The 17,829-nt window shown below is 46.3% G+C and overlaps 1 protein-coding gene across 3 annotated transcripts in view; it reads right to left on the reverse strand.

The window, feature by feature from the left end:
• Positions 1–17,829, reverse strand: part of ARHGAP6 (Rho GTPase activating protein 6) — a 401,534-nt gene that overhangs the window by 134,561 nt on the left and 249,144 nt on the right. For 2 of the 3 annotated variants that reach the window (XM_063953492.1, XM_063953493.1), the window contains exon 2: positions 17,119–17,278. The exons of the other annotated variant lie outside the window; for it this stretch is intronic. In XM_063953492.1, the coding sequence (XP_063809562.1) occupies positions 17,119–17,278 (160 nt within the window). The remainder of the gene's footprint in view (positions 1–17,118; positions 17,279–17,829) is intronic. 3 annotated transcript variants of the gene reach the window in all.

Genomic DNA, 17,829 nt, shown 5'->3' on the forward strand with positions numbered 1-17,829 from the left:
AGGAAAGCCCCTAGTGTGCATCCAGCTCAGCCGGGCACAAGAATCTTAACTGAGGTCTGGAGGAGGGTCTTAGTGGGAGGAGCCAGTGCACACCAGGTAGTCCTAAAGCTTTCTTTAGTTGTGCCCAGTCTCCTGCGGAGCCGCTAATTCCCATGGTCCTTACGGAGTCCCAGCATCCACTTAGGACGTCAGAGAAATATAACACTAAAAATATACACTTGTATGTGTATTTAGTAATCTTCTCTCAATGACTAACATGTATTATCAGTAGATAAGTGACAATTGCTGTAGATACAGCACAATTTGCTACTTATTTTGAACATGTATTAAAACTGTTAACAGAGAAAATCACTTTGCTCTACAGTATCTGCAATCATGTAACAAATTTGCCTTTGCCACATTGTCATATGGCAACGTTTCAAGCCACTTCTGTGGTTTATTTCACATACCAGTAACATTACCTGGGACCCACAAAGCAGGTAAGTGCCACAATCAATAAATACCCCAGCATAGTGCCAGGACTGACTTGCGAGGGGAGAACGTGTGGCTCTGGGAGCAGCAGCAGGCAGACAGTAATTCTGTTAAAAATGTTTTGTTGGTGTCGAACTGTCCAACTGGGATGCGGTCAAAATACAGGCAGGTGGGATCTCGACAGTCATAAGACTGACAGCGGGATCCCCGACAATCAGAATCCCGACACATCAAGGAGGTAAGTAGTGGGGTTGGGGTTAGTCACTAGGGGAAGGGGTAGGCTGTGGGGATAGTGGAGGTTAGAGTTATGCTGCATGGGTGGAGGGAATGGTTAGGGTTAGATTGCAGTAGGAGTGGGTTAGGGTTAGAAGTAGGGTAAAAATACTAACTGGGATTCTCTCCTTTGGGATCTTGCTGTCAGTCTTGTGACTGTTGGAATCCAACTGCTGGTATTTCATACCCAACCCATCCAACTTTCCCCCTAAACTGAACAATTACCATCCAACCAGTATATACATACAATGGGGTAAATTTACTAAGATGGGCTTTCTATTTAAGATGGGATGTTGCCCATAGCAACCAATCAGATTTTACTTCTCATTGATCTAGCACCTTCAAGAAGATAATACCTGGAATCTGATTGGTTGCTATGGGCAACATACCGATACACACGGATGTGTTACACATACAGTATATGTCCCATATACACACACACACACACACACACACACACATTTTATATAGGGGGGTTCTGAGTACCCAGAACCCCCCAAGCATGTGCAACTACGCTATGGGACAGAGTCACACATTCACAGACACACAGAGCCACACACAGACATGCAGAGTCACACAGAGATACATATAGGAGCACACAATATAGTGTCACATTAGGGGCCCCTTAATCTGAGGACTGCAGTAGCGTCCCCCCCTCCTATCTCCTACAGGCCACACAAGCTCACAGAATCGGGCCACTGAGTGCAAAGTGCCTAAAAGTCTGTCCTTGGTTGCAACACTCCTTATCGAATGTCTCTGGAATAAATGTTTGTACCATAACGTCTATAGGGAGCTGCATGGATTACCATGGCCAAACAGCCACTCACAAGGCTTAGATCACCATACACAATGCCAAGATAGCTAGTGTACAGTACACCGTCACTGTACTCTGGGGCAGTGTAAATGCATACTCTAGAATGATAAATCACAATTTACCATCTGGTAGTCTGATGGATTAACCACTTAACTGACTAAACATTTTTTTTTTTAAATCCGCTCAGAAATTGTTGGTGGTTTTAATTAATCAATTAGGTGAAGAATGTGTATTTAAAGTTATCTAAAATGATTTTACTTAAAAAAATATATATATAATAATTTTTTTGATATTTGAAAAAAAATAAAAAATCCCAAAAATTGGAACATCGGTCACAACAATCGGAACATCGCGACCATCGGAAACATTGCAACCATCGCGGCTTTCATCTTGAAAGCTGGGACAGCCTCCAGGTACACAGGGAGGGCTTGGGGGTAGGGGGGGGTTAATTTACACTACCCCAGCGGCTGCTATTGTCTGCATCCGCTGGATGGGGGTCCTGCCTTGCTGACTGATCACCAGTGATCGAAAGCATGGCAATCAGTAGGGGAGAGTGCAGGGAGGCAGAGGGACCTTCCAGTTTCTCTGACAGCAGCAGCGGACGGAAGTTTCTCTTCCCTGCCGCTGCAAACATTGTTTATATGACTGGTCTCATCCTGTGCGACCAGGTCAGATAACGCACTTGCTGGTATGCGACCATGCCAGGCAGGTGGTTAATCTGAGTTTGGGGGATGCCAGGAGAATGCTTCCTACTGCCAACTGTAAAGTTTGGTAGTTGAAGAACAATATCCTGAGGTTGGTGTTCATTGTTTGCTCTTCAGCCCTTCGTTCCGGAGAAGGGAAATCTTAATGCTACAGCATACATTTACATTCTAGAGAAATTTGTGCTTCTAAATTTTTGTAGCAGCTTGGAAAGGCTCTTACAAGTTTCAGCATACAATACCTCCATGCACAAAGTAAGGTCCTTTAAAAAATGGTTTGCTAAGTTTGTTGTGGCAGAAAGTGATTCCATGCTCCATGACCGCAACTCTATCTAACACCTTTGAATTGGATGAATTTGAACGCAGATGGTGAGGAAAGCCTCATCGCCCAACTTCAGTGCCCGACCTCACTAACTGTTCTTGTGGCTAAATGGATGTAAATCCCTGCAATTATGTTTCAAAGTCTAGTGGAAAGCCTTAATGTTAGAATGCAGACAGTTATAGCACCAAAGGTGGTCATTCCGAGTTTTTCGCAACGCATCGATTAAATGGAAAATGCGCATGCGCATGGTACGCAGCGCGCATGCGCTAAGTAATTTAACACAAAACTTTGGAGATTTGCACAAGCTCAAGCGACGTTTTTTCATCGCTCGAGTGATCGTAGTGTGATTGACAGGAAGTGGGTGTTTCTGGGCGGCAACTTGGCATTTTCAGCGAGTGTGCTAAAAAACACAGGCGTGCCAGGTAAAAACGCAGGAGTAGCTGGCCGAATGCAGGGCGTGTTTGTGACGTCAAACCAGGAACTAAACAGTCTGCAGTGATCGCAATCTGTGAGTAGGTCTGGAGCTACTCAGAAACTGCAAGGAATTATTTAGTAGCAATTCTGCTAATCTTTCGTTCGCTATTCTGCTAAGCTAAAATACACTCCCAGAGGGCGGCGGCCTAGCGTTTGCAATGCTGCTAAAAGCAGCTAGCGAGCGATCAACTCGGAATGACCACCAAAGTGAGAACCACTTCCCTATTAATGTCCATGATTTTGGAATGAGATGTTCAACAAGCAAATATGGATGTGATGTTTAGGTGTCCAAATATTTTTGCCCATGTGATGTTGAGCATGATAGAGGGACATGAAATTGGGTTTGTTCTGCCTAAATCTGGATAGTTGAGTGGTAGGGAATATCCGGGTTGGGTTCTACATCCCAAATATCCTTGTAATCTTTTTACTCTACCAAATTAATTTACTCTATTTTATACATAGATAGTAAGGGAACAGTCACATTATCCACTGTTCGTGCACTTTACAGTTGCTAACACATGAATACCTTATTCCAAATAGGATGAATGGTTTCTTCCAGGCTTTCTGTACAATTACATTGATGATGTGTTTAAAATTTTACAACATGGCATGTTTTTTGTGCTCTCAGAACATAAAATTGTACTGATAAAAGCAGAACACATGGACAAGTATTGTATTAAAAAGATCTAAAGAGCGAATCAATTCATACTTGCCTACACAAAGATGATGCAATTATCAGCGCATTGCTGGGTCGGTGTGAATTGCACTGTTATGGCCCCTCCCCTACAAAGCAACACTGTAAATCTTGGTACACGCAGAGGCAGCAAGCCATGGTGATGCAATTCACTGAGTGGTGATCCACATTTTCCCTCCAGGAACTCTCCCAAGAAGGAGAGAAAAAGTCAGCAAGTATGCCTTAGTTTCCAAGCATTTTAGCATGTGTGAATGAGCCCTAAAACCTGAAGGCAATCACTAAATGGCTGACCTTATGCAACCACGAGAGGTGGTGAGGCTTGTTCATCTGAACAGATATCAAACACATTATGACCAGAAATTATCATTCAAAGCAGTTCAACCAACACAGAATTTCTTTGTTTTACTTACAAAGCTGACTGTTTTTCTACAAAGCCCCAGGGACTACAGCATATCTTGGGAAGCTAAGGAGCATTTCATCTGACCTCATGTCTGTTGCTCTAGATCTTTACATTTCTTATTTCAAAACATAGAAATAGCTTCTATTTTATACTGACTGTCTACTGCATCACTTCAAAGACATATTACTGTACACAGACTTTTTTCAAAATTGTAATTTATTACAAGTACAGATGGAGCCCTCCTCATCCTTGCCTATAATAGGATTAATGGAGCAAGGCAGTCAGACTTAATCCCCTGCTGTATTGTTCTCTCTGTACTGTATTGCAGCTGAGAACAATAGATGAAAGGCTTATGCTAATAAACCTTGGTGCACCTAGGCGCAGCAGAGAAGCCTAGATGGGCGTGGCTCCATCCGTACTATTGCAGCATGTAACAAAGTGGCATTTGCACAGAATAGCACATTAAATGAATAGCCACACAGATAACATATAGACAGAAACAAATGGTGAATTTATTGTGCATTACATTTCTGTATTCACCTTGTCACATGCCACAATGACGTTAGTCATCAGGGGGTAAAAAAATCACATGAAGCTTGCTAACTGTGCTCTTGACAAATGTTTTGTAACATCATTAAACTTTTGAAAGTCTGACATATATATATATATATATATATATATATATATATAATATATTTGCCCTTGATTGTTCACATCAGATTAAGTCAGTGCCAAATGAAATGACAAATTTAAGTAGTGTTCTCGGTTTTATATACCACCAGATGTTTCTACCTGTTCAGAAAGTACAGGTGTGTCCTCTTACATCCTTGCTGCAGTCACACTAAACAGCCCTTGAAGTCGCGCCATGGCGTGGTGGTACTCTGTAGCATCGGGCGTCTTCCCCCCCCACACACACTTTTTTACCGCGAAAATGCGTCTTAGACGCAAAGTAATGTAATAGGATGCACAAGCAGCTTTTGCTGATTAAAATTATATGCATGCCTATACTCTATGTGTGGCTGCGACTTTATTTGCATACAAAATGCTATGCTACAGCGTTCTCATGGAAAACACTGTAACGTGGCAATTCGGATGCAGATAGAGCCGCTATTATACAGAATATAGGCATGCCGAATATCAATTTAATCAGCAGAAGCTGCTTGTGTGCCCTATTACATTGCTTTGCATCTAAGACGCATTTTCGCTGGTTAAAAAAAAAAAAAAAACAGGTGCCTGGCGCTACCGAATCATACGGCACTCACACTTTACGTGTAACGCGACTTGTAGTGCACAGAGCAAAGATGTAAGGAGACATTTGTATGTAAACTTTTCTTCATCCTATACCTTCAATAGAAGCATTTCACACCTTTTATAAGCATTTGGTGGTAGAAGTGTTTCTTCACTCTAATCAGGGACATGCAGTCAGGGGAGGCAGAGTTTCACCTGTCATACTCCGATGAAAATATCAGATTTTTCCACTGGTCTGTGTTAAAAGTAGAGATGTGCACTTGAAATTTTTCGGGTTTTGGTTTTGGGTTCGGTTCCGCGGCCGTGTTTTGGGTTCGACCGCGTTTTGGCAAAACCTCACCGAATTTTTTTTGTCGGATTCGGGTGTGTTTTGGATTCGGGTGTTTTTTTCAAAAAACCCTAAAAAACAGCTTAAATCATAGAATTTGGGGGTCATTTTGATCCCAAAGTATTATTAACCTCAAAAACCATAATTTCCACTCATTTTCAGTCTATTCTGAACACCTCACACTATTATTTTTAGTCCTAAAATTTGCACCGAGGTTGCTGGATGGCTAAGCTAAGCGACCCAAGTGGCCGACACAAACACCTGGCCCATCTAGGAGTGGCACTGTAGTGTCACGCAGGATGGCCCTTCCAAAAAACACTCCCCAAACAGCACATGACGCAAAGAAAAAAAGAGGCGCAATGAGGTAGCTGTGTGAGTAAGATAAGCGACCCTAGTGGCCGACACAAACACCTGGCCCATCTAGGAGTGGCACTGCAGTGTCACGCAGGATGGCCCTTCCAAAAAACACTCCCCAAACAGCACATGACGCAAAGAAAAAAAGAGGCGCAATGAGGTAGCTGTGTGAGTAAGCTAAGCGACCCTAGTGGCCGACACAAACACCTGGCCCATCTAGGAGTGGAACTGCAGTGTCACGCAGGATGGCCCTTCCAAAAAACACTCCCCAAACAGCACATGACGCAAAGAAAAAAAGAGGCGCAATGAGGTAGCTGTGTGAGTAAGCTAAGCGACCCTAGTGGCCGACACAAACACCTGGCCCATCTAGGAGTGGCACTGCAGTGTCACGCAGGATGGCCCTTCCAAAAAACACTCCCCAAACAGCACATGACGCAAAGAAAAATGAAAGAAAAAAGAGGTGCAAGATGGAATTGTCCTTGGGACCTCCCACCCACCCTTATGCTGTATAAACAGGACATGCACACTTTAACCAACCCATCATTTCAGTGACAGGGTCTGCCACACGACTGTGACTGAAATGACGGGTTGGTTTGGACCCCCACCAAAAAAGAAGCAATTAATCTCTCCTTGCACAAACTGGCTCTACAGAGGCAAGATGTCCACCTCATCATCATCCTCCGATATATCACCGTGTACATCCCCCTCCTCACAGATTATCAATTCGTCCCCACTGGAATCCACCATCTCAGCTCCCTGTGTACTTTGTGGAGGCAATTGCTGCTGGTCAATGTCTCCACGGAGGAATTGATTATAATTCATTTTAATGAACATCATCTTCTCCACATTTTCTGGAAGTAACCTCGTACGCCGATTGCTGACAAGGTGAGCGGCGGCACTAAACACTCTTTCGGAGTACACACTTGTGGGAGGGCAACTTAGGTAGAATAAAGCCAGTTTGTGCAAGGGCCTCCAAATTGCCTCTTTTTCCTGCCAGTATAAGTACGGACTGTCTGACGTGCCTACTTGGATGCGGTCACTCATATAATCCTCCACCATTCTTTCAATGGGGAGAGAATCATATGCAGTGCCAGTAGACGACATGTCCGTAATCGTTGGCAGGTCCTTCAGTCCGGACCAGATGTCAGCATCAGCAGTCACTCCAGACTGCCCTGCATCACCGCCAGCGGGTGGGCTCGGAATTCTGAGCCTTTTCCTCACACCCCCAGTTGCGGGAGAATGTGAAGGAGGAGATGTTGACAGGTCGCGTTCCGCTTGACTTGACAATTTTCTCACCAGCAGGTCTTTGAACCCCAGCAGACTTGTGTCTGCCGGAAAGAGAGATCCAAGGTAGGTTTTAAATCTAGGATCGAGCACGGTGGCCAAAATGTAGTGCTCTGATTTCAACAGATTGACCACCCGTGAATCCTTGTTAAGCGAATTAAGGGCTCCATCCACAAGTCCCACATGCCTAGCGGAATCGCTCTGTGTTAGCTCCTCCTTCAATGTCTCCAGCTTCTTCTGCAAAAGCCTGATGAGGGGAATGACCTGACTCAGGCTGGCAGTGTCTGAACTGACTTCACGTGTGGCAAGTTCAAAGGGCAGCAGAACCTTGCACAACGTTGAAATCATTCTCCACTGCGCTTGAGACAGGTGCATTCCACCTCCTATATCGTGCTCAATTGTATAGGCTTGAATGGCCTTTTGCTGCTCCTCCAACCTCTGAAGCATATAGAGGGTTGAATTCTACCTCGTTACCACTTCTTGCTTCAGATGATGGCAGGGCAGGTTCAGGCGTTTTTGGTGGTGCTCCAGTCTTCTGTACGTGGTGCCTGTACGCCGAAAGTGTCCCGCAATTCTTCTGGCCACCGAAAGCATCTCTTGCACGCCCCTCTCGTTTTTTAAATAATTCTGCACCACCAAATTCAAGGTATGTGCAAAACATGGGACGTGCTGGAATTTGCCCATATTTAATGCACACACAATATTGCTGGCGTTGTCCGATGCCACAAATCCACAGGAGAGTCCAATTGGGGTAAGCCATTCTGCGATGATCTTCCTCAGTTGCCGTAAGAGGTTTTCAGCTGTGTGCGTATTCTGGAAACCGGTGATACAAAGCGTAGCCTGCCTAGGAAAGAGTTGGCGTTTGCGAGATGCTGCTACTGGTGCCGCCGCTGCTGTTCTTGCGGCGGGAGTCCATACATCTACCCAGTGGGATGTCACAGTCATATAGTCCTGACCCTGCCCTACTCCACTTGTCCACATGTCCGTGGTTAAGTGGACATTGGGTACAGCTGCATTTTTTAGGACACTGGTGACTCTTTTTCTGAGGTCTGTGTACATTTTCGGTATCGCCTGCCTAGAGAAATGGAACCTAGATGGTATTTGGTACCGGGGACACAGTACCTCCAACAAGTCTCTAGTTGGCTCTGCAGTAATGATGGATACCGGAACCACGTTTCTCACCACCCAGGATGCCAAGGCCTCAGTTATCCGCTTTGCAGCAGGATGACTGCTGTGATATTTCATCTTCCTCGCAAAGGACTGTTGGACAGTCAATTGCTTGGTGGAAGTAGTAAAAGTGGTCTTACGACTTCCCCTCTGGGATGACCATCGACTCCCAGCAGCAACAACAGCAGCGCCAGCAGCAGTAGGCGTTACACGCAAGGATGCATCGGAGGAATCCCAGGCAGGAGAGGACTCGTCAGAATTGCCAGTGACATGGCCTGCAGGACTATTGGCATTCCTGGGGAAGGAGGAAATTGACACTGAGGGAGTTGGTGGGGTGGTTTGCGTGACCTTGGTTACAAGAGGAAGGGATTTACTGGTCAGTGGACTGCTTCCGCTGTCGCCCAAAGTTTTTGAACTTGTCACTGACTTATTATGAATGCGCTGCAGGTGACGTATAAGGGAGGATGTTCCGAGGTGGTTAACGTCGTTACCCCTACTTATTACAGCTTGACAAAGGCAACACACGGCTTGACAAATGTTGTCCGCATTTCTGTTGAAATACTTCCACACCGAAGAGCTGATTTTTTGGTATTTTCACCTGGCATGTCAATGGCCATATTCCTCCCACGGACAACAGGTGTCTCCCCGGGTGCCTGACTTAAACAAACCACCTCACCATCAGAATCCTCCTTGTCAATTTCCTCCCCAGCGCCAGCAACACCCATATCCTCCTCATCCTGGTGTACTTCAACACTGACATCTTCAATCTGACTATCAGGAACTGGACTGCGGGTGCTCCTTCCAGCACTTGCAGGGGGCGTGCAAATGGTGGAAGGCGCATGCTCTTCACGTCCAGTGTTGGGAAGGTCAGGCATCGCAACCGACACAATTGGACTCTCCTTGTGGATTTGGGATTTCGAAGAACGCACAGTTCTTTGCTGTGCTTTTGCCAGCTTGAGTCTTTTCATTTTTCTAGCGAGAGGCTGAGTGCTTCCATCCTCATGTGAAGCTGAACCACTAGCCATGAACATAGGCCAGGGCCTCAGCCGTTCCTTGCCACTCCGTGTGGTAAATGGCATATTGGCAAGTTTACGCTTCTCCTCCGACAATTTTATTTTAGATTTTTGAGTCCTTTTTTTACTGATATTTGGTGTTTTGGATTTTACATGCTCTGTACTATGACATTGGGCATCGGCCTTGGCAGACGACGTTGATGGAATTTCATCGTCTCGGCCATGACTAGTGGCAGCAGCTTCAGCACGAGGTGGAAGTCGATCTTGATCTTTCCCTATTTTTGGAACCTCAACATTTTTGTTCTCCATATTTTAATAGGCACAACTAAAAGGCACCTCAGGTAAACAATGGAGATGGATGGATACTAGTATACAATTATGGATGGACGAGCGACTGCCGACACAGAGGTAGCTACAGCCGTGGACTACCGTACTGTGTCTGCTGCTAATATAGACTGGATGATAATGAGATAAAATTAAAATATATATATATATCACACTAGTACTGCAGCCGGACAGGTATATATTATGTAATGACGGACCTGCTGGACACTGTCTGCAGAATGCGTTTATAAAAACACCACACGACGAGTGTTTAACTTTTTCAGGCAGACAATCACAATATACTGGTGGTCAGCAGACAATCACAATATACTGGTGGTCAGTGGTCACTGGTCAGTCACACTGGCAGTGGCACTCTGGCAGCAAAAGTGTGCACTGTACTTAAAATATGTACTCCTGCTATAACTGCTCCCCAGTCTCCCCCACAATTAAGCTGTGTGAGCAGTGAGCACTCAGCACAGTCAGATAATGATATACAGTATTACATATGATGCAGCACACTGGGCTGAGCACAGATATGGTATGTGACTGTGTCACACTGTGTATCGTTTTATTTTCAGGCAGAGAACGGATTAATTAAACTGGTGGTGGTCACTGGTCACTGGTCACACTATCAGCAAGTAGTACTCCGTCCTAAGCAGACAATCACAATATACTGGTGGTCAGTGTGGTCACTGGTCAGTCACACTGGCAGTGTGGCACTCTGGCAGCAAAAGTGTGCACTGTACTTAAAATAAGATTTTACTTACCGATAAATCTATTTCTCGTAGTCCGTAGTGGATGCTGGGACTCCGTCAGGACCATGGGGATTAGCGGCTCCGCAGGAGACAGGGCACAAAAATAAAAGCTTTAGGACTAGGTGGTGTAGTGCACCCTATGACCCTCCTCCAAGCCTCAGTTACTGTGCCCGGACGAGCGTACACAATAAGGAAGGATTTTGAATCCCGGGTAAGACTCATACCAGCCACACCAATCACACCGTACAACCTGTGATCTGAACCCAGTTAACAGTATGACAAACGTAGGAGCCTCTGAACAGACGGCTCACAACAATAACAACCCGATTTTTTTGTAACAATAACTATGTACAAGTATTGCAGACAATCCGCACTTGGGATGGGCGCCCAGCATCCACTACGGACTACGAGAAATAGATTTATCGGTAAGTAAAATCTTATTTTCTCTGACGTCCTAGTGGATGCTGGGACTCCGTCAGGACCTTGGGGATTATACCAAAGCTCCCAAACGGGCGGGAGAGTGCGGATGACTCTGCAGCACCTCTTTAGCCAGGGTATCAAATTTTTAGAATTTTACAAACGTGTTCTCCCCCGACCACGTAGCTGCTCGGCAGAGTTGTAATGCCGAGACCCCTCGGGCAGCCGCCCAAGATGAGGCCACCTTCCTTGTGGAATGGGCCTTGATAGATTTAGGCTGTGGCAGGCCTGCCACAGAATGTGCAAGTTGAATTGTGCTACAAATCCAACGAGCAATCGTCTGCTTAGAAGCAGGAGCACCCAGCTTGTTGGGTGCATACAGTATAAACAGCGAGTCAGATTTTCTGACTCCAGCCGTCCTTGAAATATATATTTTCAATGCCCTGACAACGTCCAGCAACTTGGAATCCTCCAAATCGCTAGTAGCCGCAGGCACCACAATAGGCTGGTTCAGGTGAAACGCTGAAACCACCTTAGGCAGAAACTGAGGACGCGTCCGCAGTTCTGCCCTGTCCGAATGGAAAATCAGATATGGGCTTTTATACGATAAAGCCGCCAATTCTGACACTCTCCTGGCTGAAGCCAGGGCCATTAGCATGGTTACTTTCCATGTAAGATATTTCAAATCCACCGATCTGAGTGGCTCAAACCAATGGGATTTGAGAAAATCCAAAACTACATTAAGATCCCACGTAGCCACTTCTGGAAGAAAATCGACAGGGCCGAAATTTGAACCTTAATGGACCCTAATTTGAGGCCCATAGACAATCCTGTTTGCAGGAAATGTAGGAATCGAACCAGTTGAAATTCCTCCGTCGGGGCCTTCCTGGCCTCACACCACGCAACATATTTTCTCCAAATGCGGTGATAATGTTGTGCAGTCACCTCCTTCCTGGCTTTTACCAGGGTAGGGATGACCTCTTCCGGAATGCCTTTTTCCCTTAGAATTCGGCGTTCAACCGCCATGCCGTCAAACGCAGCCGCGGTAAGTCTTGGAATAGACACGGTCCCTGCTGAAGCAGGTCCCGTCTTAGAGGTAGAGGCCACGGATCTTCCGTGAGCATCTCCTGAAGTTCCGGGTACCAAGTTCTTCTTGGCCAATCCGGAGCCACGAGTATCGTTCTTACTCCCCTTTGCCGTATAATTCTCAGTACTTTTGGTATGAGAGGCAGAGGAGGAAACACATACACTGACTGGAACACCCACGGTGTTACCAGAGCGTCCACAGCTATTGCCTGAGGGTCTCTTGACCTGGCGCAATACCTGTCCAGTTTTTTGTTGAGGCGGGACGCCATCATATCCACCTTTGGTTTTTCCCAACGGTTCACAATCATGTGGAAGACTTCTGGATGAAGTCCCCACTCTCCCGGGTGTAGATCGTGTCTGCTGAGGAAGTCCGCTTCCCAGTTGTCCACTCCCGGAATGAACACTGCTGACAGTGCTATCACATGATCTTCCGCCCAGCGAAGAATCCTTGCAGCTTCTGCCATTGCCCTCCTGCTTCTTGTGCCGCCCTGTCTGTTTACGTGGGCGACTGCCGTGATGTTGTCCGACTGGATCAACACCGGCTGACCCTGAAGCAAGGGTTTTGCCAGGCTTAGAGCATTGTAAATCGCTCTTAGCTCCAGTATATTTATGTGAAGAGACATCTCCAGGCTTGACCACACTCCCTGGAAGTTTCTTCCCTGTGTGACCGCTCCCCAGCCTCTCAGACTGGCATCCGTGGTCACCAGGACCCAGTCCTGTATGCCGAATCTGCGGCCCTCTAACAGATGAGCACTCTGCAACCACCACAGAAGAGACACCCTTGTCCGTGGAGACAAAGTTATCCGCTGATGCATCTGCAGATGCGATCCGGACCATTTGTCCAGCAGATCCCACTGAAAAGTTCGTGCGTGGAATCTGCCGAATGGAATCGCTTCGTAAGAAGCCACCATTTTTCCCAGGACTCTTGTGCATTGATGCACAGACACTTTTCCTGGTTTTAGGAGGTTCCTGACAAGTTCGGATAACTCCCTGGCTTTCTCCTCCGGAAGAAACACCTTTTTCTGAACCGTGTCCAGAATCATTCCCAGGAACAGCAGACGTGTCGTCGGGGTCAATTGAGATTTTGGAAAATTCAGAATCCACCCGTGCTGTTGCAGCACTACTTGGGTTAGTGCTACTACGTCCTCCAGCTGTTCTCTGGACCTTGCCCTTATCAGGAGATCGTCCAAGTAAGGGATAATTAATACGCCTTTTCTTCGCAGAAGAAACATCATTTCGGCCATTACCTTGGTAAAGACCCGAGGTGCCGTGGACAATCCAAACGGCAGCGTCTGAAACTGATAATGACAGCTTTGCACCACGAACCTGAGGTACCCTTGATGTGAAGGGCAAATTGGGACATGCAGGTAAGCATCCTTGATGTCCAGGGACACCATAAAGTCCCCTTCTTCCAGATTCGCTATCACTGCTCTGAGTGACTCCATCTTGAACTTGAATTTTTGTATGTACAGGTTCAAAGATTTCAGATTTAGAATAGGTCTTACCGAGCCGTCCGGCTTCGGTACCACAAATAGTGTGGAATAATACCCCTTTCCCTGTTGTAGGAGGGGTACCTTGACTATCACCTGCTGAGAATACAGCTTGTGAATGGCTTCCAATACCGTCGCCCTGTCTGAGGGAGACGTTGGCAGAGCAGACTTTAGGAACCGGCGAGGGGAAGACTTCTCGAATTCCAACCTGTAACCCTGAGATACTACCTGCAGGATCCAGGGGTCCACCTGTGAGTGAGCCCACTGTGCGCTGAAATTCTTGAGTCGACCCCCCACCGCCCCTGAGTCCGCTTGTAAAGCCCCAACGTCATGCTGAGGGCTTTGCAGAAGCCGGGGAGGGCTTCTGCTCCTGGGAGGGAGCTGCTTGGTGCACTCTCTTACCCTTTCCTTTGCCTCGGGGCAGATATGACTGTCCTTTTGCCCGCTTGTTCTTATAGGAACGAAAGGACTGCGGCTGAAAAGACGGTGTCTTTTTCTGTTGGGAGGGGACCTGAGGTAAAAAGGTGGATTTCCCGGCTGTTGCCGTGGCCACCAAATCCGATAGACCGACCCCAAATAATTCCTCCCCTTTATACGGCAATACTTCCATATGCCGTTTGGAATCCGCATCACCTGACCACTGTCGCGTCCATAAACTTCTTCTGGCAGATATGGACATCGCACTTACTCTCGATGCCAGAGTGCAAATATCCCTCTGAGCATCTCGCATATAAAGAAAAGCATCCTTTAATTGCTCTATAGTCAATAAAATACTGTCCCTATCCAGGGTATCAATATTTTCAGTCAGGGAATCCGACCAAACCACCCCAGCACTGCACATCCATGCTGAGGCGATGGCTGGTCGCAGTATAACACCAGTATGAGTGTATATACTTTTCAGGGTAGTTTCCAGCCTCCTATCAGCTGGATCCTTGAGGGCGGCCGTTTCAGGAGACGGTAACGCCACTTGTTTTGATAAGCGTGTGAGTGCCTTATCCACCCTAGGGGGTGTTTCCCAGCGCGCCCTAACCTCTGGCGGGAAAGGATATAATGCCAATAACTTCTTTGAAATTATCAGTTTTCTATCGGGGTTAACCCACGCTTCATCACACACTTCATTCAATTCCTCTGATTCAGGAAAAACTACAGGTAGTTTTTTCAGACCCCACATAATACCCCTTTTTGTGGTACTTGCAGTATCAGAGATATGCAAAGCCTCCTTCATTGCCGTGATCATATAACGTGTGGCCCTACTGGAAAATACGTTTGTTTCTTCACCGTCGACACTAGATTCGGTGTCCGTGTCTGGGTCTGTGTCGACCGACTGAGGTAAAGGGCGTTTTACAGCCCCTGACGGTGTCTGAGACGCCTGGACAGGTACTAACTGGTTTGTCGGCCGTCTCATGTCGTCAACTGATTTTTGTAACGTGCTGACATTATCACGTAATTCCATAAACAAAGCCATCCATTCCGGTGTCGACTCCCTAGGGGGTGACATCACCATTACCGGCAATTGCTCCGCCTCCACACCAACATCGTCCTCATACATGTCGACACACACGTACCGACACACAGCAGACACACAGGGAATGCTCTTATCGAAGACAGGACCCCACTAGCCCTTTGGGGAGACAGAGGGAGAGTTTGCCAGCACACACCCAAGCGCTATAAATATATAGGAACAACCCTACAGAAGTGTTGTTTCCTTTATAGCAGCTTCATATATCAATATCGCCAAAAAAGTGCCCCCCCTCTCTGTTTTTTTACCCTGTTTCTGTAGTGCAGTGCAGGGGAGAGTCCTGGGAGCCTTCCTCGCAGCGGAGCTGTGCAGGAAAATGGCGCTGTGTGCTGAGGAGATAGGCCCTGCCCCCTATTTCGGCGGGCTCTTCTCCCGGTGTTTGTGAGACCTGGCAGGGGTTAAATACATCCATATAGCCCCAGGGGCTATATGTGATGTATTTTTAGCCAGAACAAGGTATTATCATTGCTGCCCAGGGCGCCCCCCCCCCAGCGCCCTGCACCCTCAGTGACCGCTGGTGTGAAGTGTGCTGACAACAATGGCGCACAGCTGCAGTGCTGTGCGCTACCTCATGAAGACTGAAAAGTCTTCTGCCGCCGGTTTCTGGACCTCTTCACTTTTCGGCATCTGCAAGGGGGTCGGCGGCGCGGCTCCGGGACCGGACTCCATGGCTGGGCCTGTGTTCGATCCCTCTGGAGCTAATGGTGTCCAGTAGCCTAAGAAGCCAATCCATCCTGCACGCAGGTGAGTTCACTTCTTCTCCCCTAAGTCCCTCGTTGCAGTGAGCCTGTTGCCAGCAGGACTCACTGAAAATAAAAAACCTAATAACTTTTTCTAAGCAGCTCTTTAGGAGAGCCACCTAGATTGCACCCTGCTCGGACGGGCACAAAAACCTAACTGAGGCTTGGAGGAGGGTCATAGGGGGAGGAGCCAGTGCACACCACCTTGTCCTAAAGCTTTTATTTTTGTGCCCTGTCTCCTGCGGAGCCGCTAATCCCCATGGTCCTGACGGAGTCCCAGCATCCACTAGGACGTCAGAGAAAATATATTATTTATGTACTCCTGCTCTAACTGCTCCCCAGTCTCCCCCACAATTAAGCTGTGTGAGCAGTGAGCACTCAGCACAGTCAGATATACAGTATTACATATGATGATGCAGCACACTGAGGCTGAGCACAGATATGGTATGTGACTGTGTCACACTGTGTATCGTTATTTTTTCAGGCAGAGAACGGATTAATTAAACTGGTGGTCAATGGTCACACTATCAGCAAGTAGTAGTACTCCAGTCCTAATATGGTCCCCAAAATTAGTAAATACTAAATAGTGTCTCTAACTCTCTACTCTCTTCTCTATAAACGGAGAGGACGCCAGCCACGTCCTCTCCCTATCAATCTCAATGCACGTGTGAAAATGGCGGCGACGCGCGGCTCCTTATATAGAATCCGAGTCTCGCGATAGAATTCGAGCCTCGCGAGAATCCGACAGCGGGATGATGACGTTCGGGCGCGCTCGGGTTAGCCGAGCAAGGCGGGAAGGTTCGAACCTGCCTCGGACCCGTGTAAAAAGGCTGAAGTTCGGAGGGGTTCGGATTCCGAGGAACCGAACCCGCTCATCACTAGTTAAAAGTGTGAAAATCTGCTGTTTTCATTGCAGTATGAAGTTGCTGAGCCTACTGCTCGTATATAGGGACAATGGAGAGGCTGCAATAGCATAACATGGGCTCAAGGCAATTGTAGATGCACATTATATCACAATGCCCCATCCAAGGCTTCTCTGCATATCAGTAATCACACGCAGGTCAAATTTATGTGTTTTAAAAGAAAACTTGCATTTTAGTTTTATTAATCCTTTAAAAAAGTTCACCATGTAAAATTTATGAATAACTACTAATAATCTAAGGCTGAAATAATAAGGATTTCGGTGATAACAGAACACAAATATTTTGTAATAACCATGAAAAAGCAGCAAACCATGTCCTTACCTTTGGGAATAGTGATCTGGCAACTTAAGTCAAAATCTTGCTGTAGACGGTAAAATGCCACTTCCTGCAGCCGTGCACGCTCCAGTTCAGATACACTTTGTATGGGAACCGATTTCAGACGGACACTACGCCCAGACATGCTGTTCCATGTAAAATCACCCTAACAGAAATAAATAAAAACACATTTCTTTGTAAAACATATTTTATACTGTGCAAAACATTTCCTGTCAGAACATGTAAATGGATTAGAACAAAAGTCAAATGTTAGAAGCATCTGAAATTGGCCAATAGGCTGTTGAAATGCTACCTTCCATTTAGTTCTGCCCATAATTTGTGAACTTAATTTTAATTTAAATGAAAGTGGATTAAGTATTCCAGAACATGCGAGTTTGAGGATAAATTATTATGTACTTGTCCTATATTGTACTGAACTTTAAGTCACCGTTTTTCTTGTTTTGCTTTCTTGTTTATGTTCTCTTATTTAGGTGCTGTGGATCACTTATGGTGCCATATAAATAGAGGATAATAATAATAATAGTTACAGAAATGTAGATTTTTGCACATATTTGGCATAGATAACCATAATGTAACAACAACAATCTATACAATAACCAATGTTGAACTGTCCCATCTTCATCATGTGCAGTGAGAGCAGTGGCATGCCTTGCACTACTCTCACCTCAGTGACGGAGACGGACAGATCACCATAAT

Source organism: Pseudophryne corroboree, chromosome 2 (assembly GCF_028390025.1).
Source record: "Pseudophryne corroboree isolate aPseCor3 chromosome 2, aPseCor3.hap2, whole genome shotgun sequence".
NCBI classification, from domain to species: Eukaryota; Metazoa; Chordata; class Amphibia; order Anura; family Myobatrachidae; genus Pseudophryne; species Pseudophryne corroboree.